This window comes from Hyla sarda, chromosome 4 (assembly GCF_029499605.1).
Source record: "Hyla sarda isolate aHylSar1 chromosome 4, aHylSar1.hap1, whole genome shotgun sequence".
Lineage (NCBI taxonomy): Eukaryota > Metazoa > Chordata > Amphibia > Anura > Hylidae > Hyla > Hyla sarda.
In genome coordinates, this window is record NC_079192.1 from 325,009,988 (window position 1) to 325,036,684 (window position 26,697).

General features: G+C 41.3%; 1 protein-coding gene across 6 annotated transcripts in view; it reads left to right on the forward strand.

The window, feature by feature from the left end:
- The window catches only part of CPLX2 (complexin 2), a 171,716-nt gene that overhangs the window by 121,061 nt on the left and 23,958 nt on the right, over positions 1–26,697 (forward strand). For 5 of the 6 annotated variants that reach the window (XM_056574977.1, XM_056574972.1, XM_056574974.1 and 2 more), the window contains exons 2-3: positions 5,834–5,932; positions 13,730–13,905. In XM_056574977.1, the coding sequence (XP_056430952.1) occupies positions 5,902–5,932; positions 13,730–13,905 (207 nt within the window). In that variant the 5' untranslated portion in view covers positions 5,834–5,901. Of the gene's footprint in view, positions 1–5,833; positions 5,933–7,392; positions 7,417–13,729; positions 13,906–26,697 lie in introns of those variants that run through there. The other variant, XM_056574978.1, reaches the window with a different exon arrangement.

Genomic DNA, 26,697 nt, shown 5'->3' on the forward strand with positions numbered 1-26,697 from the left:
TTTTTACATTTCTTTATCTTGTAAGCATGATGTTTTATTAAACAGAGCTGGGAATTTGTTTTTATTCAAATTCAAAATGAGCAAAACAAATGGTTTTACTAGTTATAAAGGGCAAATGGTTTATGGGCCTCAAAGCCATTGTCCGTCCTAACATTTAGGACACTAAAATAAATACTTGGGACATGTTTCCGGAATGGTCAGAATGGCATAGATAGGTGGCATTGGGCTGTATATTAGAAGACAGACCAACAATCACAACTAGATTACAGCCAGGTTTCAAAACTAAAAAAAAAAAATGGAGACTCTGACCGGGGAAAGACAAAGTGCTCAGTTGCCCATGGTAGACTTGGAACCATTCTAATGACAGTGTAGATTGGTAATGATCATCAAAGTCATTACCAATATCCAGTAACTAACAGGCATACTAAGTTCCTAGATAAGCAAAGATGGATGTCCAGCGCAGCTCCCATAAAACTTATATTACCTACAAGCCCAACGCGGCTAATAATTTAATCAATAACCTACAAAATTAGCCCAAAGATATAGTCAAAAAATATAAATCTTTATTACATATACAAAAACAGGTAGAAAAAACACCCATAAAATAACCCACCCTTAAAAAACCCCCCAACACAAAGCTAAGCAGGATATCACCAGGATATATATAGTAATCAGTAATGCCAATTGAAATCTAGCAGTATTAAGTCTAGTCAGCACATAATTATAATAACTCAAATCAATACAATACCTAATTGTGACATGCTGACGGCTTCCCAGTGATGATCCTGCACCTCGACACGTGTTTCGGATGATTCCTTTCTCAAGAGGCGCTACATGAGGTAGGAACTACCGGCTATTTATATGGTCGCCCTCCAATGGCGCATGTAGCGGAACCAGACGCCGGCCGACTTCCGGGTGGCGTCACCGACGGATGCGCGTCATAACTTGAAGCACATCCGCCCGTACTGACTGCCCTCCGAAAGACGGCATAGCGCCATTGGATCCGCGCATGCGCTCCGAGCGTAACCATTCTCAGATATCCACTAGGGGAGCCGCATCGCATATCACAACAAGGGAAGGTACATAAGATTATAAATTGTTTGTACTGTATTGAAAAAATGATGATCACATATCAAACATCAAAAGCTGGATTACCATACCATTCAATCCTAAATATGATCACCCTTTACAACATAATTACCTATCAAAACAATTATAAATTATTACAATACAAATAGATACCCTCATTGTCCATCAAAGCAAGAAACATAAGGACATAAGACCCATATCATTATCCATATTTCATATAATCACTTGATACCTCTCATAATTATGTATCCTTATCTTTAGGGAGCCCCCTATATATGACAAGAATCCCACAGACTATACCTGATATCCCACATCCATATATTCTACCCCACCCTCCATTTACACTTATCATGAAAAAATTATAATGATTGAAAAAATATAATAATAATATTGTGTGAAATGTAATCCACCTCTATATATATGAAAAAAAGTTTTAGTTATATATGGATATGTGTGAAGTGAATGCACATGCACCAGCACACACACAAAACTCCCCTGTGTGTGCATGCATGCATGTGCACACACCCACACACACGCCTATGCATGCACAACCAACACCACAATACCAAAAAATAGAATGATATGTCATACACTTGTGCAATTGTATTATTCCCATAAGAGAGCAAAAACTCAATAAAACACCTAGTGATAATACCCTATTGTGTGTACTTGTGATCATTGTATGTGCTAGTGAGCATAATGTGAAGATATGAATAACCTAAATTAATTATAGTGCAATATAATTGTGATTAATTAGTTCATTAGTTCGTGTAATGATGACGACAACCTCCCCCCCACCCCCCCATATAATCCCATCCCCCCTATCCTAATATTATCCATCTCCATGGTAACTAACAACCCATACACCACACACACATATCAATCAATCCCCCCCCCCTCCCCCCACACTCCAAGCAATACCAAACACACACACATACACACCTACACCCCGTGCTATGTGATAATACACTGTGACCCATCACCTACACACCCATGCCACATTCACAACACAGCCTACACATAAGCCTCTGGTCACATACAACTGGGCACAACTTTACAATATACATTAGACCCAATTGGTCCTCTGGATAAAAAGATTCCTATCCATTATTGTTATCGATCAGTCCCATGTTTTGAGAGTCCAAATTCCTTTACTGTCGGATAAGCGTGTGGGTCCACATATTTCAATTATTATCCCTCCATGTGAGTGAAGAGATGATTCTTGCAATGATGCCAATCGACTCACTCCTCCTTAGGTCATGTACGTCATCTCATCATAAAGAGCACAGTAGTACCTCAATAAAAGAAACAATCATTAAAAACAAGTCCCAAATTATAGGAAGGGAGAGAAACTCACATATTCGTTTAGCCCATATATCTAGGAACATAGAAATAGCATACAAGAAGTCCAGCTCCCCTCCGTGTCACTGCGTGGACCGGTGTGGACTACATCGTAAGGTATATAGAAAAGCAAAGATGGATGTCCAGCGCAGCTCCCATAAAACTTAGCTTTTATTGAATAAAAATCAACAGGTACATGGACAGTGTAGACAAGTGACGTGTTTCGGTCCGACAAGGGACCTTAGTATGACTAAGGACCCTTGTCGGACCGAAACGCGACACTTGTCTACACTGTCCATGTACCTGTTGATTTATATTCAATAAAAGCTACGTTTTATGGGAGCTGCGCTGGACATCCATCTTTGCTTTTCTATATACCTTACGATGTAGTCCACACCGGTCCACGCAGTGACACGGAGGGGAGCTGGACTTCTTGTATGCTATTTCTATGTTCCTAGATATATGCAATGTCTCAAGATTCCTTTTCTTCATTCCACCTAACAAGCACTTAAAGCTTGATGTGGTCTTCGAAGCACATGAAACTAAACCCTGTAACAAGGTAAAGAAGGGAAAAGTCAGGTATGTCTAATAGAAATGTGTAGATATCCTGACCCAGAGACCTCACTTGGTTATCGGAAAACATGTCCTGCTACTAAGTGAAGAGAGTGTAGCTGTTACATCTCAATCTAATGCTGGGTAGTGCCTTTGGCAATCTGTAAACCTATTGTCTGTAAGTTAGACTACCATACACTTTAGAAAGTAATATTCAAAATCTTGTCTTTTTTTATAAGCATAAATACATCTGAGGTCTAGACAATCCATGATGGGACACTTTGTCATGTATTATGACTGTGCTAGTTTTATGTGCCAATTTGGCTTTCAAATAATTTGGCCTCTAAAGGGGATTTTTTCCTATAGATGAAAAATAAGATGTATTCTTATCCAGCATTTTGAGATAGTGGTGGATATTTATTGAATGTCATTATTTAATAAAAAATATAGGATGTGATTTATCATCGGGGTATAGGAAATAAAATCACAAATTTTTGTGGAGAGTTCATTTTGACTAAAGTTTGGTGACCTTTTTTAATGGTGCATTTTCAGAAGTAAATAAGTTGATCTGCATGTTAAAATTCATACAGCAAAATTGCTTTGAAATATTATTTTTTTCTTCCTAACCATTCCTGAAAACTGAATGTGCCAGTGTGATTTTAGTGCTTTCATAACAATGAACTGGACATACAGTAAGGGATTTTATGTGGAATCTCTATGACTTGAGGAACGTCTTACACATGTAAAGCCTATGATCACAAATGGCTCGTATGTACCTGCTGCCAGTCTGTGGCTTCTGTGACAGAAATGTCCACATGGTACTGAATAATCCATGCAGCACATGAAAAGGAGATAATCTCTTTTTTTGGATTTAGATGCGTCGCCTCCCATTGGTTGTTAAGTGCCATTTTCTACTTGCATTAAACAGCAACAAGATTCTGATCATTTTCATCAGGATTAATAATGATGGTAATTGAGATTGCTTTGAAGGCTGAGAACAGTTAGATGGCTCTCCTAGAGCATTGCAAATCACTCACAGGATCCTCGAGGTTACTTACATCAAAGACCAATAATAACACATTTATAGGGATGCTTACCAGGTTTCCCTTGAAAAATGGGTGTGAATCATAGCAGCTAACAGTAATGCTCCTTTTCTTTACAAGAATGCATGAACAATTGATGTTTGCAGGGACCAAGAATAGCACAACAAGTTTAATGGTTGCAGCCTTCTCAGAGGGTTGTCCCAGCCACTTCTAATAGATCTTCCCTGCACCTCAATGCGGCTTTATGACCCCTAAGTTACATCCTAATACAAAATTGCTCTGAACCCTTAGTTAATAATGTGCACACATGGAAATCACCCAACTTTCTGCATAACAGACATACAGTCCCAGACCACTAAGTGGCTTTACTGTCACAATCCAAGTCCTTTGGCCTCTCAAAAGACAGTACTAAAGTCTTCCAGTTTACTGTTGCCTAAACCATTGTAACCAGGGTGGTCCCCAGCAGCTTCTCCCCACCCCACCTACCTTAATGGATAGATCTCCCCGTTTGGGTATAGTGAGAGATCTGTCAATAAAGGTCGGTGGGTCAGGCAGAGGCCACGTAGGATGACCGTGGTGAATTATTGTTTAGGCAGCATGAAAGTGATGACAGGTTCCCTGTAATTACTCACAGGTCAGTGTTAACAGGATGCCAAAGGGGAGTTTCTTCTTTAGCCCCAGTTTGCCTTAAAGGGACCCTCTTGGGCTTGTCCCACTGTATTCACAGGACTTTCTTACAGGGTTCCGGCTTATTTTTGATCTACCTGTCTTTTAGGGGCCCTTTGGACCATCTCTGACCCCTTTACTACATCAGTTCTGCCCACTCTAGGCCACTTGGCAGCTGATCTCCCACCATCTTCTGGTGACTTGTTCACTTTAAGGGCTGAAGTTCTCTTTTTGAGACTTCTGCACATAGCCAAGCGTTGTATGTTTTGGCAGTCCCATAGAGAGTGACTTGAGCAGTGGGGAGCTCTGCTGTTCTATTCACTTGGGGGACATAGATCAGAAGCTGTGTACTGCGACAAAGATGCAAGAAGAAAAATATGGATGGAGACCAATACTTTTCCATTTCTGAAGCTTTTTTTTTTATATACATAAACCTTTTATCCTTATACTCCTCAGGCTATGTAGCTGCTTTTCTGAGTCTATAATAGCTGGTGGCAAAAATAATCCAAGATTCTATTTTTGCCAGAAAGTGTCAAGTTCTTCTTTGCTCAATTGCGTGTAATTATTGAGTGTCTGCTGCAGTGTGATATAAACATAGAATACTAATCTAAAAATACAGGAACCCCCAATGGAAACTGCCAACAAACGTGTATGCAAAGTCCTGTGTGCGCATGAAATCACACATTCATTACAGTGAGGCAAGTTTATGTTTATATAGACATACTGTATAATGAGTCAAGTGTAGTATTTTCATGGTGATGATGAATACCACAGGGATTAGTTATCAAGTGTGGTTATTTTTGGAAGTGTCTAATATGGAAAATAAAATTCAGCGCTGGGGGGGGGGGGGGGGGCATGTTAATGGACATGTTAATGCCCACCCCATGCACAATATTTACGGAAGTTTACTCTGCCAAAACAGCAAAAACAGATGCTAAAATCTCTGCTAGATTGGATTTTAGTATGAACACAAGGGTTTGCTGAATTTATGTAGAGGTGTCTGCGCACCGGGGGAGGTTTAATAACTATCCTACTACATGTACATTCTATATAGTAAAACAACAAACATCAGTAATCCTTAAAATTTTATCAATTTCCTCAGAATAATATACATTTCTCAATATTCTCTGTCTGTTTCATAGTGTCTCCTTACAACTGTACTGGATGAAAATACATCTTTGACCGGCAGGGCAGAACTCTTCAGAAGACCATGGATTTTGTTATGAAACAAGCTTTAGGGGGTAAGAGATTTCATTTTCATACTTTGTATTGATCTTCTTCTATTCCACTGAAAAAGTGCAGAGGAGTAGTGGAGCAGTTGTCCAAAGCAACCACTCAAAGTCCATATTTTATTTTCAGAGACCTTTTTAAACATGAAAGTTGGTATCTGATTGGTTGTTATGGGCAACTGCACCACTGTTGTTCTGCAGAAGGTTTGATAAATCTTCCCTACTATGGGTAAATCAAAAATATAAGGTGTCTCAATATTACACCTCTTTCTGTATGTCCTATTAGGCCTCATGGGCATCATATAGGGCACCTCTTTTTTTATGTCCCATTAGTCCTTATGGGATCATATAGGGCAGCTCTGTTTGTATGTCCTATTAGGCCTCATGGGTATCATAGTGGGCACCACTTTCTGTATGTCCTATTAGGCCTCATGGGCATCATAGAGTGCAGATCCACTTTTGTTGCCTCCCTCTATTACCCAGAGGGTATAAAGATGCTACAAAAGAATGGTTCAGGAGGCTTATAATATGCCGTAGAGGAAATCTATAACTACAATATCAGCTATTCACATGGGTTTTCAGAAGTCAGACTTGCAGCAGATCCAGAGCCAGCTTTATAGTAAAAACTGATATTTTAATAAAACACCACATTGCGCTCTTTGATTTATTTTGGAGTATTCATCCAGGTATAAGGTAAGTATTACCAAGAACTTTGATCCATAGAGATCTAATATTTCTCATCAGATGCATCCAATATATTTTATGAATACATCGTTAAGTATTCCTCCCAAAAAAAATTGTAAAAATAGAAAAAAAAAAATTTTTTTCTTTGTTTTGCGTATCTGTAATAAACATACGAGACTAATCTTATTCCGTGCAGTTTTTAAATCACACATCAATTAAATCAAATGATATCCATCCTAAAGGTGCGATATCCGTTGATTTAATTTACAAGTTATTCTCCAATAGGCTTTGGATATAAGCCTTTGCCTGACTACTCAGTGTTCACATCATTAGGTAAGCTCCTTTTTCCCATTTTCATTGTAATTTTTTTCACCCCAAAAACGGGGTGAACTATTTTGTGCAAAATTTGAAAACCACTCCCCCTTTAAAAAAAAATAAACAAAAAGTAACAGGATTGTTGGAAATTTTTTAACGCATGCCCTTAATAGATATAGTGAAAAGCATTTCCTCTGACTCTTCCTACTAAATTTACACAGAAATCCAATAGTAAATAAGGGACTCTTTTTGGCACTTTATCCCAACCCTCATTTTTGTTCCCATCTTGTACAATGCTGCTTCTAACCCTTTGTAAAGCAAATATGAACCCATCAGGAAGGCCGTTCAATTCTGAAATATATTTAAATATAATTTTTTTAAGGAAACCCTACAGGATTAAAAAACATAATTGTTTTCTTCCAGGAACAGTCTTGACACGTGTTCATGGGTTTAATCTAGTATTGCAGCTATATCAAGGTGAATGAGGTAGTAAATAGGTGAGAAACTTTTTTTGGGGAAACAAAGCATGGTTTTGTAATCCTACTCAGTCCCTTTAAGGGTAGGGTCACAGTTAGCGCATTCCCAGCATATTTGATGCTAGTGACCTTCCATAGAGTCAGCCTCCTACTTTGCCCATGTGTTCCTGCTTGCAGCAGCAATCCACCTCTATGAGCAGGCACAGAGGGAGCTACGAGTTGTGAGTGCATGCGCAGTGTACTCACAGACATCGCGGTCGCTCCCTCTGTGTGGCCAAGAGTGGCCGCGATGTATGTGAGTACACTGCGCATGTGTCCAGGCGACTTGCATCTCCCTCTGTGTCTGCTCGTAGCGGCGGATTGCTGCTACGAGCAGACAAAGCAGGGACACGCATGCAAAGTAGGAGGCTGATTTTAGCTACGTGTGACCTTACCCTAAGGCTATGTTCACACAGTGTAAAATGAATAGCAAAATACTGAAATATATTACGTCCATATTTTTTATGTGATAATGTGCATAATGAAAGTCTATGGAAAAGTGTCTGTGCACAGACTGTTTAAAAAAAATAAAGACGTTATATATCGGTGTTGAAATTACTTTAGTTTTTTAAACAGTTTGCACAATGACTGGCACTTTTAGACATTTATTGTACACATTATTACATTTAAAAATACAGACGTAATATATTTCTATTTTAAAGCTGTATTTTGCTATTCATTTCACACTGTGTGATTATATTACGGACGTATTGTATTCCTATTTTACTATTCTTATACAGTGTGAACAAAGCTTACAGCAAGAGACGTGTATGTACTTTTCAGATTTATCAATGTGTCTGAGAAAAAAAAACTGTCTAATTTCATCATCAGCCAATCACAGCTCAGCTTTAATTTCTCATATTGCTCTAGTAAAATGAAAGCTGAGCTGTGATTGGTTGCTATGGTGAAATCAGATAGTTTTTGCCTGAGACATATTGATACATCTGGGTCACTGTATTATAAATGAAAAACCACCCATCACAATCATGTCCACTCTTTCATTAATGTAGCACAAATGTTCCCCCATGAAACCATTTAATATCCGGTTCCCTTCCATTGTATATTGCCCAGTTTTCCTGCCGTGACTAGAAATCCAGCAGAGCATAGATTTTAATAGCTTGGAGGCTACACATGAATATTCAATACCACCACCTACTGTTCTTGATCTTCATAAGAGCCTTATCTCTCATCCGTATCAGAAAACGTATATTAATATCACTTACAATGGCTTTGTTTATCTGAAGGCTTATTTTACTCATTACTCCTTTGTTACTGTCTGTGAATAACCATGCCGCCATTTCCAGCTATGGTGAATCTTGTCAAGGTGGAAATGGTAGCAGAAGGTACTTCAATCTTTGACAGCTTCCATATAAATACACCTTTATCCACCTTTTCCAGATACAGCATTACTGCTACATACTTATTAATGTTCAGCGTTTACCCTTACAAAAAAATGTATCATTTTGTGATATCACTACATCAGCAAGATGCTCATTCCACTAAGGCACAGCCCTTAAAGATGGGACGCATAATAAAGGCTGCAGTAAACGGCATTAGTAGTGTAGGATAACTGACCTCCCCCATTTTCAATTGTTATTTAAGGGGTTCACAGTTAAAGCCAGTTTCTCTTATTTCTTATTCCCATATGAGTAATGTAGCTTTTATCTACATTGATTTCATGTTATAAAGGATAATTTTTTTCCTAAGGGAGTTTTACAATAAAACAAATAAAGCCACCTGTACACTTTTCTAAGAAGTTGGTTGGCACTGCCAATTTCAGCAGAACACATTATCTTTCTAATTTATATGTTGGCTATCTAGCAGTTCCTGACAGATGACATCAAGGTAGAGAAAAAATTGACATAGTCCCTGTCCCTAAACTGATGGCTGTTTGCAAAGTTATAAAATCATGTTTTTCTGCTAAGTTCAAGTGTCATAAAGGCAGTGCTGAGTTGCAGTGTGGGTCAAGAAGCATAAATCTATTGGCAGACTCTCTTTAAATACCTGAGGTCTGAGGATTGTAAGAATTGTGTCTGATCTCATGGAAGACTAATAAAAAAATGTAACACACTACTCACATTTTCATTAAAACATGAGAGGACAAGCCTCTATTTGCCTGTAGGTTTATTGGCATTGGATGGTCACTGTGCCCCCAACCATAATACTACATACTGTCTTTCTTGGCCCTGACAGCCAAACACTGTTCTGTGACAAGTGACTTAATAATTAGTTTTAATAATTAGTTTCCTTTCACACAAAACATAACCTTATTGATTACATTTAGCACTGGCAAGGTTGCTAGGGAACCCATGACATCAGTAATGACATCATAGCGATTCCCTGAGCAGAGGTAGCATGTAGAGAAGACGCAATTGGGAGAATAAATAAAAAGTGTATCGGGAAAACAGAATGATTTCATCTTTTCATAATTCGGTAATCATTTAAAACTCTGTTTCACCTAATCTAAAATATGGAATCTGCTTGTTTGAAACTCATTTATTCCCAGAATTGAATTTCTATTTACAGCTTTCAATTGTGCAAATTTTGGCGCATGTCATGTGAAAAGGTTGGGCACCTGGGCCACTTATGCCCAAATATGCCAAAATATGCCCCAAAACAAAATAGCCCAATAATCCAGTTTGTTTATGCCCCGGAAAAAAATGTCATACCTGAAACCACGCCCCTTATTAAGTCGAGATAGTCGGGAAAAGGATATTTCACTAATAAAACGGTTTCATTTATATGGTGGAAATGCCATTCACCAACCAGTTTTCCTGAGGGAAAACGTTTTGAATAACCTAATCCGTTTCGAAGATGTCAAGCTTTGAGACGTGGCAGAGCTCTGTAGTGGAGTGGAGCTGGAAAGATGGCTTGAATGGAAGCCCAAAGAAAACCCACTATGCGAGCTATTGAGCGCAGAGAGATCATGTGTTTGTTCAACATAGAGCGGATTTCTCTTCTGATGGTCTCCAATTACTTTGAAGGAAGACTAAGGGTTGCAGACTGAGTATTGATAAGGAGTCCTAAGAATTTCATCTCTCTTGAAGGAGATAGGACAAATTTTTTTGTTGTTGATGAGGAAACCCAGATCGGAAAGTAAGGATAGGGTCCATTGAGTTTGAAGGTAGATCAAGGATTGAGTCTTAGCCATAATGAGAGAATGTCATCCAGGTAGATGATAAGACGGACACCTCGAGCTCTCAAAAGGGCTATTACAGGTTTGAGCAATTTTGTGAAGCACCATGGTGCTTAAGATAGACCGAATGGTAGGTTTTTAAACTGCCATTTGTGACCTTCCCATAAAAATTGGAGGTATAGTTGGGATAGATGATGCATAAGCACCGTGAGATAGGCATCTTTGAGGTCTATCTTTGTTAAATAATCGTTTTCCAATAAAAGATCTCTCAAAAGATGAATACCCTCTATCTTGAAATGTTGATATACTACAAAATTGAGGGTTTTTAGATTTATCACCAGTCTGTAACCTCCATCTCTTTTCTGTCCCAGAAAAAGGTTGCTCAGATAACCTTGAGATTGAGGAGGGACCTCTATAATTGCACCTTTGGAATATAGATCTTTTATTTCTTGATCCGTGATGGAAAAAATTATCGGATGAGGGATTTGAGTCTGAACAGGTGGACATACAAACTCTATTTGAAAGCCTAGTATTGTATTTAATACCACCCATCTGATGTTACCATAGCCCAAGTATGTAAAAAATGAGCTATCCTTTCGCCCAGAGGAATTTGAGAAAAAAGTGTTAGAGGAGTACTTACCGGTAGTAGGTCTTGATTTGGAGTAACTACGATGGCCTCTCACTCTCAAAGGCCTCCCACTGTTGGGGAAGAACGGGATGGGTTGGAAGGGGACTGTAGGAAGGGAATATCTTTCGGCACCCGGGAATGTTGTCCTTCTTGGGACTGTCAGCTGGGAAACCACACCCTCCATTTCTCAGCCCTCCCAAAAACACGGAAGTGAAGCACTTTTCGTAAGGAAGACTGTGCTTTATCTAATGTGGAAAACAAACTTACATATTTATCTATTTCCCTGACAAATCAATACCCATAAAGTAGACCAACTGTAGGGTTATCTGAAGAAGTAGAGGTAAGGGAAATTAATTGTTAATCCATCTTCATTAGGACTGATCTCTTTGTTTCTTTCCGTGTAAATAGAGGCATTACTATTTCCGAAGAGGCAAATGGGCCATTGGACCCAACCCCTAAGGATTGCAAGGTCTATAGGCATTTCAGATTAAATTGCCTCCTCGGATAAATCAAGTTTTTTTGTCAAGGGGCCTAATAAGTCAAGAAATCTATCTTGAATCACTCTAAAAGAGCGATTAACCCATTTTTGGGTTTTTTTTGCCCGACTTGTTCGGATATATTACAAGAATCGGGTCCAAGTCAGGTGTGTTGGCCAGTTTATTAGGAAGAGTAGGTCTTGGACACTGATATTTAAGCACACTGTCTTTAAATATCAGCTCTTCCCTTGTTTCCCTGACGGATGTTTGGTTGCCTAGTGCCATAGTGAAAGTCCTGTGTTCCTGTTACCGTGTACCTGTTCCTTGCTACCTTATCTACCCTGCACCTGTGTTACCTGCCCTGACCTTCTGCCATCTTGCCACATCCTGCCAGTCTCCTTCTATGCCATGCCACCTTCCAGCTAGCTATGTGGACGAGTCTTACCAGGGGTAGTGACCTGGATGCCACCTGCCGCAGCAAGACTATCCCGCTTTGCAGCGGCCTCTGGTGAAAACCAGCGGCACCTTAGACTCCACTCCCTGGCATGGCTCATGTCATCATCTACACAGGCCCAGAGCATCCACTACCTGCCCTTTTTGTTTTTTTTTATGGTGTTTGGATTTAGAAGGACCAGATGACTTAAGCTGCCTTTTATGGGAGGCTTTCCATTTGTGCCATCCCTCTGCCAATTTGGTCGTGGAGTCCTCTGCAGACCAAAATTGGTCTAAGGGAGTAGATGGACCTGGAAGGGAGGATTTATTAGAATGAGCCTTGGCTTTGGCAAAAGATTGGTTGATAACGTCCGGAATTGATGACATATCGGTGCAAATAGCAGATTGCACCGACTTGGAAACAGATTGATCTACCATAGATTGGATCATGTTTTCATCAATAAACTCAAACCCTTGAGGTATAGAGATTTTTTCATCCACCTCATTTGCCATGTTGTGAGCAAGAGGGGTATAAATGAATACAATAGTATGTAAATATGGTAAATAAATTGTTTTATATATATATATATATATATATATATATATATATATATTGTAAATAAATAAATTTTATATTAGGATAAGATATTTATATAATTAATATAATAAATAAATATGAAATAAATATATAATAATATTATATATATATATATATATATATATATATATATATATAAAATATTTCATTATTATGTTTAATTAAGGATGAATAAATAAATAAGGATGAGGGAAGTAGACTATGGAAATGGTCAAGAGGTATAGGAATATAAGATATAACAGTCACAAGGATCCACCGCACCCCGTTAGATTTATGGGTATAGTGATGTCACGGCTCTGCCCCTGTGTGACGTCACGCTCCGCCCCTCAATGCAAGCCTATGGAGGGGGCGTGACAGCTGTAACGCCCCCTCCCATAGGCTTGCATTGAGGGGACGGAGCATGACGTCACACGGGGGAGGAGCCGTGACATCACTATTCTCCGTCCCCATGATCGCCAGTAATCAGACCCGGAGCGAGCACGCTCCGGGGGCTGATTCTAACGGGGAGCGGTGAGACCCCCGCGATCAGGCATCTTATCCCCTATCCTGTGCAGCACTAACTTAACATGTTAACTTGTCCTCACTATACAAGTGACTCACTACCAGCTGACAAAACAAACTTTAACGGAAAACTGTCAACTTGTTCACCCACACTAAACCCAATACACTGGGTTATAGTGTTGGTGAACAGGAGTCCAACGAGGGGTCACTTACCTAAATATGTCCAGTAGGTCCTGAGATATGTCCTCCAGAAGATCCTCTGCTAAATTCAGTGAATCGCGCGCAGGAGGAGATGCCCCGCCCACTCAATTTACATATTCATTGTCTGTGACTCCACGTCCTAGTGAAACTCGAAGTGGCTCAGGATGTGGAATAAAAGGCCCCACTACCAGTCCTATAGAACTCATTGTAAATAATTGAGAACTGAATGTATTTCATTAATACTACATGACAAATTATATATTGCTTCTACAATTTGTTCCTGCAGTTTGCTGTCATGTTGTTGTTTTTTTCATCATCCACAGGGGCAACAAAGGATATGGGGAAAATGCTTGGAGGTGAAGAGGAGAAAGATCCAGATGCCCAGAAGAAAGAAGAAGAAAGACAGGAAGCTTTGCGTCAACAAGAGGAGGAGAGGAAGGCCAAGCATGCCAGGATGGAAGCAGAAAGAGAGAAAGTCCGGCAACAAATAAGAGACAAGGTGCCCACTATAAATTCCATTAGATATCATTAAGTTTCTGTATGTATCATTATAATATTAGAATAGAAGAATTATAATATACAAGTAATATTGAACTTATGCTTGAACAAAAACAAGTATAGTATGTGCACAGACAAAGCACTATGGAGTCTCATTCTGTACAACTGTAGTAATTACCATGGGGAAGCTGGTTTACTCTCTTATGGTCACAAACAATAATGGAGATAATACCTAAGACAGAACAAGGCAGGGAGACTCCACTGATGAACCCTGTAGCAATTGCTGAATAAAAGGGAAGGGTAGTCAGAAAACCTGGCAGATTTTCACATACATGAAGGGGACTGGAAATAGGATAAATCATGACAGCAAGATCAGAGAGAACTAGATATGTTAACTATACATTCTGAATGTAAATTGGAATTTTTCCCTGTGTACTTTAGGGTCACTTAAAATCATCAAAGGTTGGACATACCATGTCACAGACATCAAACACAGAATAGATACCAATTTTTTATATTTTGTATTATTACTGGTACACAAAAAGTAGACCATTTCTGCATAGGCTTTAATTCAGTCCATTCCAACACAAAAATATAACGTATATTAATATATTTTGTTTGCAGGGTATATGCTAAAACATGCAGTAAAATACATTTCTCCATAAGTGGAGGGTTGCAACATTTTCCAGCACTGGCATCAGTATACGCTGTTGGTGTCAGATGAATCAAGTGGTTTCCATTAAATGATGACTCATTGTACAAAGACATATATTGTAGACAGTAACAGCAGGGGCGTTGTTAGGTATTTAAAAGATCCAGGGCACGGGCCTTGGGAGTGACTAAGGGCGGAGCCACAAAAGGAGGGGCCAAGGGGGTGGGGCTACTCAATGTTGCATCACCATAAAAAAAATTTGCTCCACGCTTAAGGATCAGAGAGAGGGGTTAGTCTTATTGGCTGTCAGCTGATGCTACTTTCTCCATGTACAGTCATAAAGCCCCCTCTGTAGCCGGTACACCCCCGTGCAGTCATAAATCCCCTTCTGTAGCCAGTAATATGCCCCCTGTACAGTGAAGATGGTATATTACTGGCTACAGAGGGGGCATTTTTTACTGTACAGGGGGAATACTGGCTACAGAGAAGGCATTATGACTAGAGATGAGTGAATTTTTGAAAAATGGCTATTTCTGTGCTACAGAAAGCATCAATAGGGGTGTAGAACACTTTGCCGTGCGGTAACACGCATAGGGAGTGTGCTGTGTTAGTCAAATAATACTGTTATTCAGTATGACATGCAGATTAGAGGCATCGCTATTAGAATCACTGCCGCAGAGTGGCACAATGACAAAGCCTGGAGGTGGCATCAGTATTAGGAGATCATATAGTGGCTGAATGACACAGCGTGGAGGTGGAGGCAGCATGAGGAGACCATACAGTACACCGTGGAGGTGGTGGCAGCATGAGGAGACCATATAGTGGCTGAATAACACAGCTTGGAGGTGGCAGAAGCATGACAAGACCATGATTTGGCAGAATGACACAGCCTGGAGTTGGTGGCAGCAAGAGGAGTCCATATAATTGCTGATTGACACAGCCTGGAGTTGTCATCGGCCTTTCACAGTAACTAGGCCCATAGGACTATAACAGGAACAAAATGGTACACCACGTAGATGTATGGACATAGTATGCACTTATGAGGGGTGTACAATACGCTCCACTACGCTTAAAACAGTATTCGCCTACAACAGCAGCAGGTGTGTACTTTTGGCTGGCCTTTCACAGTAACTAGGGCCTTCAGACTTTAACAGAAACAAAATGGTACACCACCTATGTACGCACAGGTTACACTTAATAGATGACAATACGCTCCACTACGCAACCTGTATTAGGCACTAATAGCAGTTGATTATGGCTTTTAGTGCTCTGCTCACCCTAACTGGCTGGCTACTATTAGCTTTTCAGCTGTTGCACACACCAGTGCTGCAGCACACAGTCACTGTTTACTACACCCAAAATTGCACTTTCTCCCTTCCCTATCAGTGCTTCTAGGCTGGATTTGGGCTTGAGGTGAATCTCTGCTGTAAAAATGTGTTTCTGTGCAACACACTGCATTCTGTCCATATCTCTCTCTCTCTCTCTCTCTCTCTCTCTCTCTGCAATAGAATGCTGGAATGGCTGGCCGGCAAGATGGCTGCCGATTTATATAGGGCTGAGACATAGGGGTGGCTGGCTGCTGATAGGCTGCATGCTGCATGTGATTCAGGATCATCACGCCTACCCGTCTTCCCTCCTTCCCAGAGTTCCTTGCCCCATGTCCTGACATGTGGAGCCGCCATCTTAGATGCCCTGGAGCCTGGACCGCACTAAATGAAGTTTAATGAAGTGATTTGTGCGATCGAATCGTGGCAATATTCGGATTCGTTGCAAAGTGAATTTTTCCTGAAATTCATAACTAATTCGGATTCATCAGATTCGATTCGCTCATCCCTAATTATGACTGTACAGGAGTCATAGGGGCACTGGCTACATAGTTGTCATTATGACTGCACAGGGGGTATAGTGGCTACAGAGAGGGCATGCCCCCTGTAGCCACTATGCCCCCTGTACAGTCATAATGCCCCTCCCTACTCATAAGGACCCCTCTTTGAACTCTAATATACCCCTCAGAGCCAGACACCAGAATAAAACTATCCCCATCATGAAATAGATGGACCTCCAGCGGTTGCAAAACTAAAACTCCCAGCATAAAGGCACCCTTGTTATCATGCTGGGAGTTGTAGTTTTGCAACAGCTGGAAGTCCATTCCTTTTCTGTGTAGATCACTATTTCTTAGCTATTATGCCTCTAGCTGGAAGTTGTAGTTCAGCACCCTGGTGCACATTATTTACACAAGTACCTGCCTGCACACTCCATGACTCCTCCAGGGCATCTTTACAGAGGCTCTTCATACTCCACTGCTGAACACAGCGGCCAAGGCTTTACATTCGGGCACTGGCCCCGAATGTTTTAATCTAGTGACGCCCCTGAGTAACAGTAACCAGGAGACTTAGTACGTAATATTATCATTAGTTTTTCACTTTTGCAGCTTACTTAGATTTGTTACAGTTTACTTAGCTGCCTTTGACCTTTCTGATGTGGCTTATTGTATAAAAAACAGAAAGAGGCCATGGTATAGTTATGTTCTATTGAGGTTATTTGTTCCGTACAGTAGAACTTTAAAACATTCAGTTACTATGGGAATATTTTTTTTAAACTGTTTATTTAATGAGTTTTTCATTTTAACATAAAAGGAAAAAGACAATATAACAAAAGGAAAAGAAAAAAAAACAGTCATGCTTAATGAGCCTTGAGCATAACAATTATGCAATAAAAAGAACAATAACAATGATCGCATATGTGTTAAGGAAGAACCTCGCATTAGGAAGAAATGTGGAGAGAGCATAACAGAGAGTAGTAAGACAAGAAGAGAGGGCAAGACTAAGTAAGGAAGAAGAAGAGGAAGAAAAAGGAAAATATAGAAGATTAAAAAGAAAATAAGGTGAATAGGATCTCGCATGACCATGCCGTGTCATCAGTTATACTTAGAATTATCATATATCTCCCATAGCCTCCACGTTTTCTGAAAGATGTGCATTTTATTATCAAGTATTGCCGAAATGCGTTCCATTCTATATACCTCTTTGATCTTGTCTATCAGGGCTCGGGTCGGCGGAAGTTTGGGGGATTTCCACCAACGGGCTATGAGGCCTTTTGATACCGTCAATATATGTAGGAGTAACTTAGAGGAGACAGAAGGCATACCAGAAATGGGGAGATTCAGGAGATATGTCGCCGGGCAGAGAGGGACATGAAGATTCAAGACTTGGAAGATTAGGGATTGTACCTCCAACCAGAAGTGCCTTAGAGCCAAACAGTCTCAAAAGATGTGTTGAAGAGAGCCATTTTCAGTTTGACATCTCCAACAAAGAGGGGACACTTGTGGGAAAAGGCGTGTAACTTCTATGGGGTTTGGTACCACCTCATTAACCTCTTAAAGACCAATGACGTTGTGGAACGTCATGGCACCCTGGACTTTAAGGACCAATGACGTGCCACAACATCATGGCGTTTTCCGGTCCCTGCCGCTCGCCGGACAGAGATCGGAATGGCATGCCTGCTGAAATCGTTCAGCAGGCATGCCGTGCCAATGCCTAGGGGGGTCCCGGGACCCCCGCATGTCGGCGATCGCAGAAAATTGCATGTCAATTCAGACATGCGATTTTCTCCTATTCCGGGCTGATCGGGTCTCTGGTGTCTCTGGTCTCAGATTTTGCAATTTTCATGACATTTTTGAAAATTGCTGCTCTACTTTTAAGCCTTCTAATTTTTTCAAAAAGTTTAAATATGTCCATTTTATGATGCCAACATAAAGTGGACATATTGTATTTGTGAATAAAAAAAAATAAAATTATTTGGAATATCCATTTTCCTTACAAGCAGAGAGCTTCAAACTTAGAAAAATGCGAAATTTTCAAAATTTTCATGAAATTTTTGAATTTTTCACAAAAAAAGGATGCAAGTAACGCCGAAAATTTACCACCAAAATAAAGTAGAATATGTCATGAAAAAATAATGTCAGAATCAGAATATTCGGTAAAAGCATCTAAGAGTTATTAATGCTTAAAGTGATGGTAGTCAGATGTGCAAAAAACGCTCTGGTCCTAAGGTGTAAAATGGCCTGGTCCTTAAGGAGTTAAGATTTTGTACTGCTTTTCCTGATAGGAGGTACATGAAGACGATTTAGCAGCTGCCTTCCATATTGCCTGCCATTGCGAGGTAGATAAAGGGTTACCTAGGTATGACTCCCAATTATCCATGTAGGCGTATCTGTGAGCATCAATGCCTCCTTCTGAGGATAAAATATCGTAAATAATAGATATGAGACCATCTCAAATGGTGTGGGGGGTGAGAAGGGGGGACAGTGTGAGGGTAGTGCCACATAACTAATAAATGCCTGATACAGCCCAAAGGCATCATCTGGAAGGTCATGTTTATCGCTTAAGCCCTGGAATGGGATAAGTGTTCTCGAGAGTGGGTTAACTAAATCTGCTAAATGGAAGAGTTGGCCTTTGATCCATGGGGTCCCAGCTTTCTGGTATCAGAGGGTTATATAAGAGAGGGGTAAGAAGAGAAGGTGTAGATTTTAGTTTGAACATAGTAGTAGATTGTTCCGAAATTTTAATTGTCAATTTCATAGGGCCCAATAATTTAGGTGGTGTGTTTATGGGGTCTCTGGACCATATGAAGAAACTTGGGTGGATGGGGAATACCCACATTTTTTCCACCTCCGTCCACTTGTTAAAGGCCAAGAATGTTGACCAAGATGGGATTCGACGCAGGTGAACTGATAGATAATATTTATGGAGGTCTGGTACAGCCAGACCCTCATGGGCTTTTTTAGTGATAAGGACAGACGAGGGGAGTCTATGGCTGCCCCCACCCCATATGAACTTAAGCATTTCAGATGGAAGTTTCTTCAGCATGGTTTTGGGGACTTGAACAGGTAACGTTTCAAGGAGATATAATATTTTGGGTAGAATGGACATCTTTATCGTAGTTACCCTTCCAAGAAAGGATAGTGGAAGGGAGGACCAATTTTTCAATAAATCTTTGATGTTATTCAAGAGGGGTGGGAAGTTAACCTTGTATAAGGTAGGGTATTTGGCGGTAAGAGGAATACCTAAATTGGATAGGGATTTAGTTTGCCATTTATATGGGAAAGAGGACTTTAAGGACTGAAGGATCCCATCAGAGATGTTTATTGGTAAGGCCTCTGTTTTGTGTGAGTTTATTTTATAGCTTGAGAGGCTACTATATTCTTTAATGGCTATGTGTAAATTAGGCAGGGAGATTTGGGGGTTACATAGGGATAAAAGAATGTCATCTGCAAATAGGGAAATTTTAAACTCTCTCGAATTAACTATGATGGGAATATTTTAAATGTGTAGACGCTAGAAAAATAAGAAACACCGCATTACGCCTATGCAGAACTATTTCAGCTAAGACCAATCTTTATTTTTCTGGAATGATGTACAATATGAGGTTAATGGTTCCACGGTTTAGTACAAATAGGACATACAGTGACCCCCCGACCTACGATGGCCCCGACATATGATCAAATCGACATACGATGGCCTCTCAGAGGCCATCGCATGTCGATGTCAGCATCGACTTACGATGCTTTTTTATGTTGGGGCCATCGCATTAAGTGCTATCCGGCAGCGCAAAATGCTTAAGCTGCTGCCGGATAGCAGCTTAATGTTCCCCGTGTGGTGCGGTAAATATTACTTACCCCTCCACGATGCTCCAGGGTGCCCTCCGGGTCCAGCGCTGGTCTTCCGGTGTCTTCTCGGCCCTCTACGATGACGTCAATACGCTGCTGCGCACGTCATCCAATAGGAATGGCGTACGCAGCGGCGTAATGATGTCGCTACGCAAGCCCAGTAAGGCCTTGCGGAAGACAGCAGAGGACCGGAGAAGACCAGAAGAGCCCAGCGGAGGTCCGGGGTCACAATCGGGAGAGCGGGGACACCATCGCGAGCCTCGGGGAGAGGTGAGTACAGCTTCCTATACTTTACATTGCACGAATCCCTCAACATACAATGGATTTGACAAACGATGGCTCGTTTGGAACAAATTACCATCGTATGTTGAGGGACCACTGTATATCATAAGACATGTACCGGGTATAGTTGGGCAAAGAAATGTATGAGCAGAAAATATGGGATTTGGATTTTACACATACATATTGCTTAATTTTTTCTTTACTTTTTCTATACATCAATTTTAAAGAGGGAACATTACTAACAACAATACACTGATGTATGAAAAGACGAACTTTATATACCGCAATCTTTAGCAGCCAAATAAGGGAGGACATGTAAGACATAAAACCGTTTTACCAATATTTGAACTTCTGACAACTTTATGCAAATGCTTGAAGGGTTACTCCGCCTCTAGACTTCTTGTCCACCACTGGGGACCCCCACGATCTTGGCTGCGGCCCCCCAGACATCAGGTGCGCTCCGTGCTAGATGACTTGCTATGTGGGGTGGAGGCTCGTGATGTCATAGCTGTGCCCCCTCAATGCAAATCTATGGGAGGGGCTTGACGGCATCACGTCCCCTCCCATAGACTAGAATTGAGGGGTTGTGGCCCTGACGTCACAAGCTGGGAGCGGCCGTGAGGCCACGAGCCTCCGGCACTCCGGCACTGCACCCGACGCTGTAAATGAACACTGGGTGCAGCAGGGAGATCACAGGGGTCCTCAGCGGTGGGACCCCTGCGATCAGACATCTTATCCCCTATCCTTTGGATAAGAGATAAATGTCTAGGGGCAGAGTACATAGGTTTGTATGCAGACAAACTTTTGTTACAGCTGAGAACACTCTGCTGACACTGAGTACTGAGTACCTGCAGACCCCCAAACCTTAGCTGGCATTGAAATTAGCACAAGTTGTGCACCAGGTGCTTCATATCATAAATTTGCATGGTTGAGCAACTGCATACAAACCTTATATCACCAAACACAATGCCAAGTATCGAATGTCACAGCCACTGGACTGGCATTCAAAATGTGTTGTGTGGAAAGACAAATCATACTTTTCTGTCCAGCAGACCAGGGTTTGGTGAATTTCAAGAGAACATTACCTTACTAACTGCATTGTGTCAATAGAAAAGTATGGTGGAGAAGGTGTAATGCTAAGGAGTTGTTTTTAAGTGCTTGGCCTATGCCTCTTTGTTTTAGGGAAGAGAAATCTTAATGCTTTAGTATACCAATAGATTTAGTGCAATTTTAGACTTCCAAGTTTGTGGGAACAGTTTGGTAAAGGCCCTTTTCTGTTTCAGCATGACTGTGCCCCATAGCCCAAAGCAAGTTCCATAAAGGCATGATGGAGTGGAAGAATTGACTTGCCCACACAAATCCCTTGCCTTAAAGGGGTACTCCACTCCCTAGTATTCAGAACATTTAGTTCCGAACACTGATGTGGGCTTCGGGGGTCGCCACACCTCCTCGTGACATCACGCCCCACCCTCTCAATGAAAGGCCGTCACACATCCTCCCATAGACTTGAATTGAGGGTCGGGGCTTGATGACATGAGGGCCGGGGCGTGACATCACAAGAGGGCGTGGAGAACCCTGAAGCCCGCATCAGCGTTCGGAACTAAATGTTCCAAACGCTGAGGAGTGGAGTACCCCTTTAACTCAATTGAACACCTTTGAGACAAACTAGAACAGACATTGTGAGCCAGGCCCTTTTATTCAACAAAAGTGTCTGAGTTCACAAAAATATTCTAGATAACTGGGAAAAAAATTCCCCCAGAGATACTCCAGAATTTTGTAGAAAGTATTCTCAGAAAAATAGAAGCAGTTATAATTACAAAGGGGGGATCAGTTCTATATTAATGTCTACATATTTAGAATGGGTTATCCTAAAAGCTCCAGTGAGTGTAGTGTGTAGGTGTCCTAATATTTTTGTCCATATAGTTTAGTTTTGTAAAACTTTGGAACTGTAGCTTCTCGTTGTCTGCTCTTTGTCATATTGTGTTCATTCATCTGACCATGAAGGTTGCTCAGTTTATGTTGTTCTCCAACCATTCTTTATATTATTAAATATTTACTTATGAGAGAATTATTACACATGACCGGAGCTTCTGCAATCTTGTAAGAGGCGGTGGTGACAACTCATTGCATTAATAATTGAGGCATATAAATTATACATTGTGTTTCTAGTTGGGCTTTGTGTCCTACCTTGTTTTAATTAGTAACAGGATTTATGGAATTGTTGTATGTGTTATTGTTTTAGCTATGAGTTGGCAACCCTAGATATTGGCAATGATAATACTTTCCTGGGAGTCAAAACTGAGCCAAAACCCAAGAGGTGTTTGTAAAGAGAAATACACTGACTTTGTACAGTTACAAATATATGGCTCTAATTTGGAAATGCAACTATAGCAATAAGTAGTCTGCTAGAAGAAACCTAAAACAACCCACTGGCCACTTAAAGGGGTACTCCGCTGCTCAGCGTTTGGAACAAATGGCTGTCACGCCCCCTCCCATAGAATTGCATTGAGGGGGTGGGTATGATGTAATGAGGGGGCGGGGCTATGACGTCATGATCTCCCGATGCTGGCTCCAGTGTTTGGAACAATTTGTTCCAAACGCTGAGCAGCCGAGTACTCCTTTAAATGCAGTTATTTTCTTCTCTACCATTCCCAGCAGGGTAAAGACCAGCTGACCTGTTAGAATCCTGGACACTAATTTGGAAAGTGGTTTGGTATAAAGAATTGAATGTGTCTCACAAAGAAAAATGAATGAGTAAAATTAGTAAGTGGATGAATTAGATAATGTTTAGACACAAAAATGGAGAATGTACCCAAGCATAGGAGGGCAGAGTGGAATTGAGGATATATTGGGGGAGATTTATTAAAACCTGTCCAGAGGAAAGTTGCTGAGTTACCTATAGCAACCAATCAAACCGCTTCTTTCATTTCTCAGAGGCCTGTTCAAAAATGAAAGAAGCGATCTGATAGGACAGGTCTTGATAAATCTCCCCCATTGAGTCTGTCTGATATCTACCTAAGGGGAGCTGATCCTAGGGAACTGCATCCCAAACTAAGCATAATTGTTACTTAAGGCTAGGGCTACATGGTGGTATGTGTTGTGTCAAACAAAATATTTTGTGCCACTTGCTGTCATGCAACATTAAAACAGTTGACATTCAGTCGTGAGTAAAGAAGCCAAATCACAGTTAGTCACTGAAGGTCGTTGTCACATGTGAAGGGCATTAAGGTGAATTCTGGCAAAGTTATGAGTGAATTGTGACCTGCAACCAAAAATCCATCAATGTGACTAATGTGTTTTAGTGACATTTTGTCACAAGTCAAAATCTGACCACATTGACAGTCATTAGATTCTATGTTATACGTGACATTGCAATGTTCATGTTTCCCAAACAAAGTCATGGGGGGGATATATAAAAGGTTTTCTGTGTTTGTTTTGGCAAAAAAAAAATGGGTAATTGCTAGGGGTGTGAATCGCCAAGAATTTGGCGATTTGATTCGAATCGCGATACCAGTGTGGCGATTCGATATATCCCGATATATCGCGATACCGTCTAGGTGACGATACATCGCGATATATCCCGATACATCGCCCACCTGGGAGCATTCATAGATCCCAATAGACGCCGCTGTCAGCTTTGACAGCGGCGATCTAGTAGTCCGGTGCTCACTTTTCTCATGTTATCCCGTCCGGGCTGCAAAATAAAAGAAAACGCACTTTATCTTACCTGCCAACGAGCCCCCGGAGCTCCGGTACAGGTGTTCGGTCCCCGGGCTGTATTCTTCTTACTTCCTGTTAGCCCGGCACGTCACATGGAGCTTCAGCCTATCACCAGCGGAGGCGGGACATCGCTGCGGCAAGTGATAGGCTGAAGCTCCGTGTGACGTGCCGGGCTAACAGGAAGTAAGAAGAATACAGCCCGGGGACCGAACACCTGTACCGGAGCTCCGGGGGCTCGTTGGCAGGTAAGATAAAGTGCGTTTTCTTTTATTTTGCAGCCCGGACGGGATAACAGGAGAAAAGTGTGCACCGGAGTACTCCTTTAATAGCCAGCCGCGGCGATCGCCGCATGCTGGCTATTAGCGGCGGCCCCCGGCTACTGAAATCAGCCGGGGGTCGCATAGTACGGAGCGGGCACGAGTCGGAGCCCGCTCCATACACCCAGAGCGCCACCGTGTCAGATCCGGCCTGCCCGGCTCCACAAATGTGGAACTTTTATCTCCTGATGCCCAGGACAGGACATGCTGTTCCGGGCATCAGGAGATAAAAATTCCACATCCCTAAAAGAATCGATTCAAAAATATTTTGAATCGATTCAGTATCGGCAAATGAAAAAATCGCGATTATCGCGAGAATCTATTTTTTCTTACATCCCTAGTAATTGCTCAATATATCACCTTTCCTGTTTTTTCCACAAATGCATATTAATATATTTGCCTCTAAATAGGTAAATAGGTCATACACTTACCAAATAACACAGTATTATCCCCCTTCTGTGCTCTGATATAGTGTTAGAACCCATCTGTGCCCGTGTATAATGTTAAACCACCACTTTGCCCCCAAACAGTAATAGGCCTCTTTTGTGCCCCAAACTCACCTAGCACATCACTTCCCCTGAAGCTCCTCTTCCGGCATGCCATTTAGCTTCTCTCCTCTCTGAGCTTCTGTGCAGGCAACATGGTTCACATATATTGCCTGCATTGGAAGTCCCTGGCAGCCTCTATTATGTGTTGCTCTTCAACTGTGTGTGTGTGTCTTTTTAGATGCTTCATTTACCCAAGAATCTGGACATGTGTTCTTGATTCCCAGGATGGCTTATTATGACTCTTAAAATCTTCGGGGGAACATCCCACACTGCCACTTTAAAACAATGGGAACAATGGAAAGAATGACAGTGGTTTAAACCCAGCCCAAAGAAAACAACTGAATGGATACATTCCGAGCTACTGCGGAAAATGACGGTGCTAAAATAAATAAATCACTTATTTTGCACTTACTAATTTTACACATTAAAGGGGTACTCCACCCCTAGACAAAGGATAGGGGATAAGATGTCTGATCACGGGGGTCCCGCCACTGGGGACCCCTGCAATCTCGGCTCCGGCACCCCAGACAACCGGCGCACGGAACGAACATCGCTCCATGCCGGATGACTGGCGATGCGGGGCAGAAGCTCATGAGGTCAGGGTCACGCAAGTCTATGGAAGGGGGTGTGGCCGTGACGTCACGAGCGGTGCGCGACTGTGACCTCATGAGCCGGGTGCAGCAGGGAGATCGTGGTGGGACATCTTATCCCCTGTCCTTTGGATATGGGATAAGATGTCTAGGGGTGGAGTACCCCTTTAGGCTTCGCTTTTAAGCCTAAAAGTAACAGTAGAAAGATGATATCTAATAGTTTAAATTGATGTACAGTATGTTTACACAGTGTCCAGGACATGAACACCTGCATATACAACCCATCTGCAGTTTTTCATTGTATGCAGCCTTCCATTTAGGCTCCATCTTTCATCAGAACAATGCGACATGCTGTAAATACCAACTGTGATATAAATGTAGGCACTATTCATGCACTATTCATACACCGCTGACACGATCCAGCCTCTCAATCCTCACAATCAGGTCTACACATCCATAAAACAAGAAGTCATAAGTTTAGCAACAGCTGATAGATGGAACTGGCTCCTGCTGGGTGTAGTTTCTCCTGCTGGTTTGTGTGTGTTCAGGGGAAAATCGAGAATGAAATGTGACTTTAAAGAGTCACAAATATAGTTGTAGGATTCATGAGGCATTGATCGCGTGCATGTTGAATGCAACAGCTGTTGTGCAAAGCCTGGACAATGACAGGAATTGTGTTCCAGATGAATGAATGAAAGATGAATACATATCATTGTTTAACAAGTGCCCCTGGTAGGGGGGTTCTGAAGACTTACCTGGGGTTGTATTGTCATAATATCTCTCATCATATATTTACAGTAAATAAGAAAAAAAAAGAGCTTGTCATCTCTACTTATTTCAGTATTAGTAAATAGAACAACAATTCCTGCAATATATATTTTCAATGGGGGGGGGGGGGGGGGGCATTTATCATTGTAGGTGTAAGTGAAGCATTTATCATTGTAGGTGTAAGTGAAGCATTTTCCACACCTTTTTTTGTGTGCTGGTAATGTGTAGGAACACCACATTTATTAAAT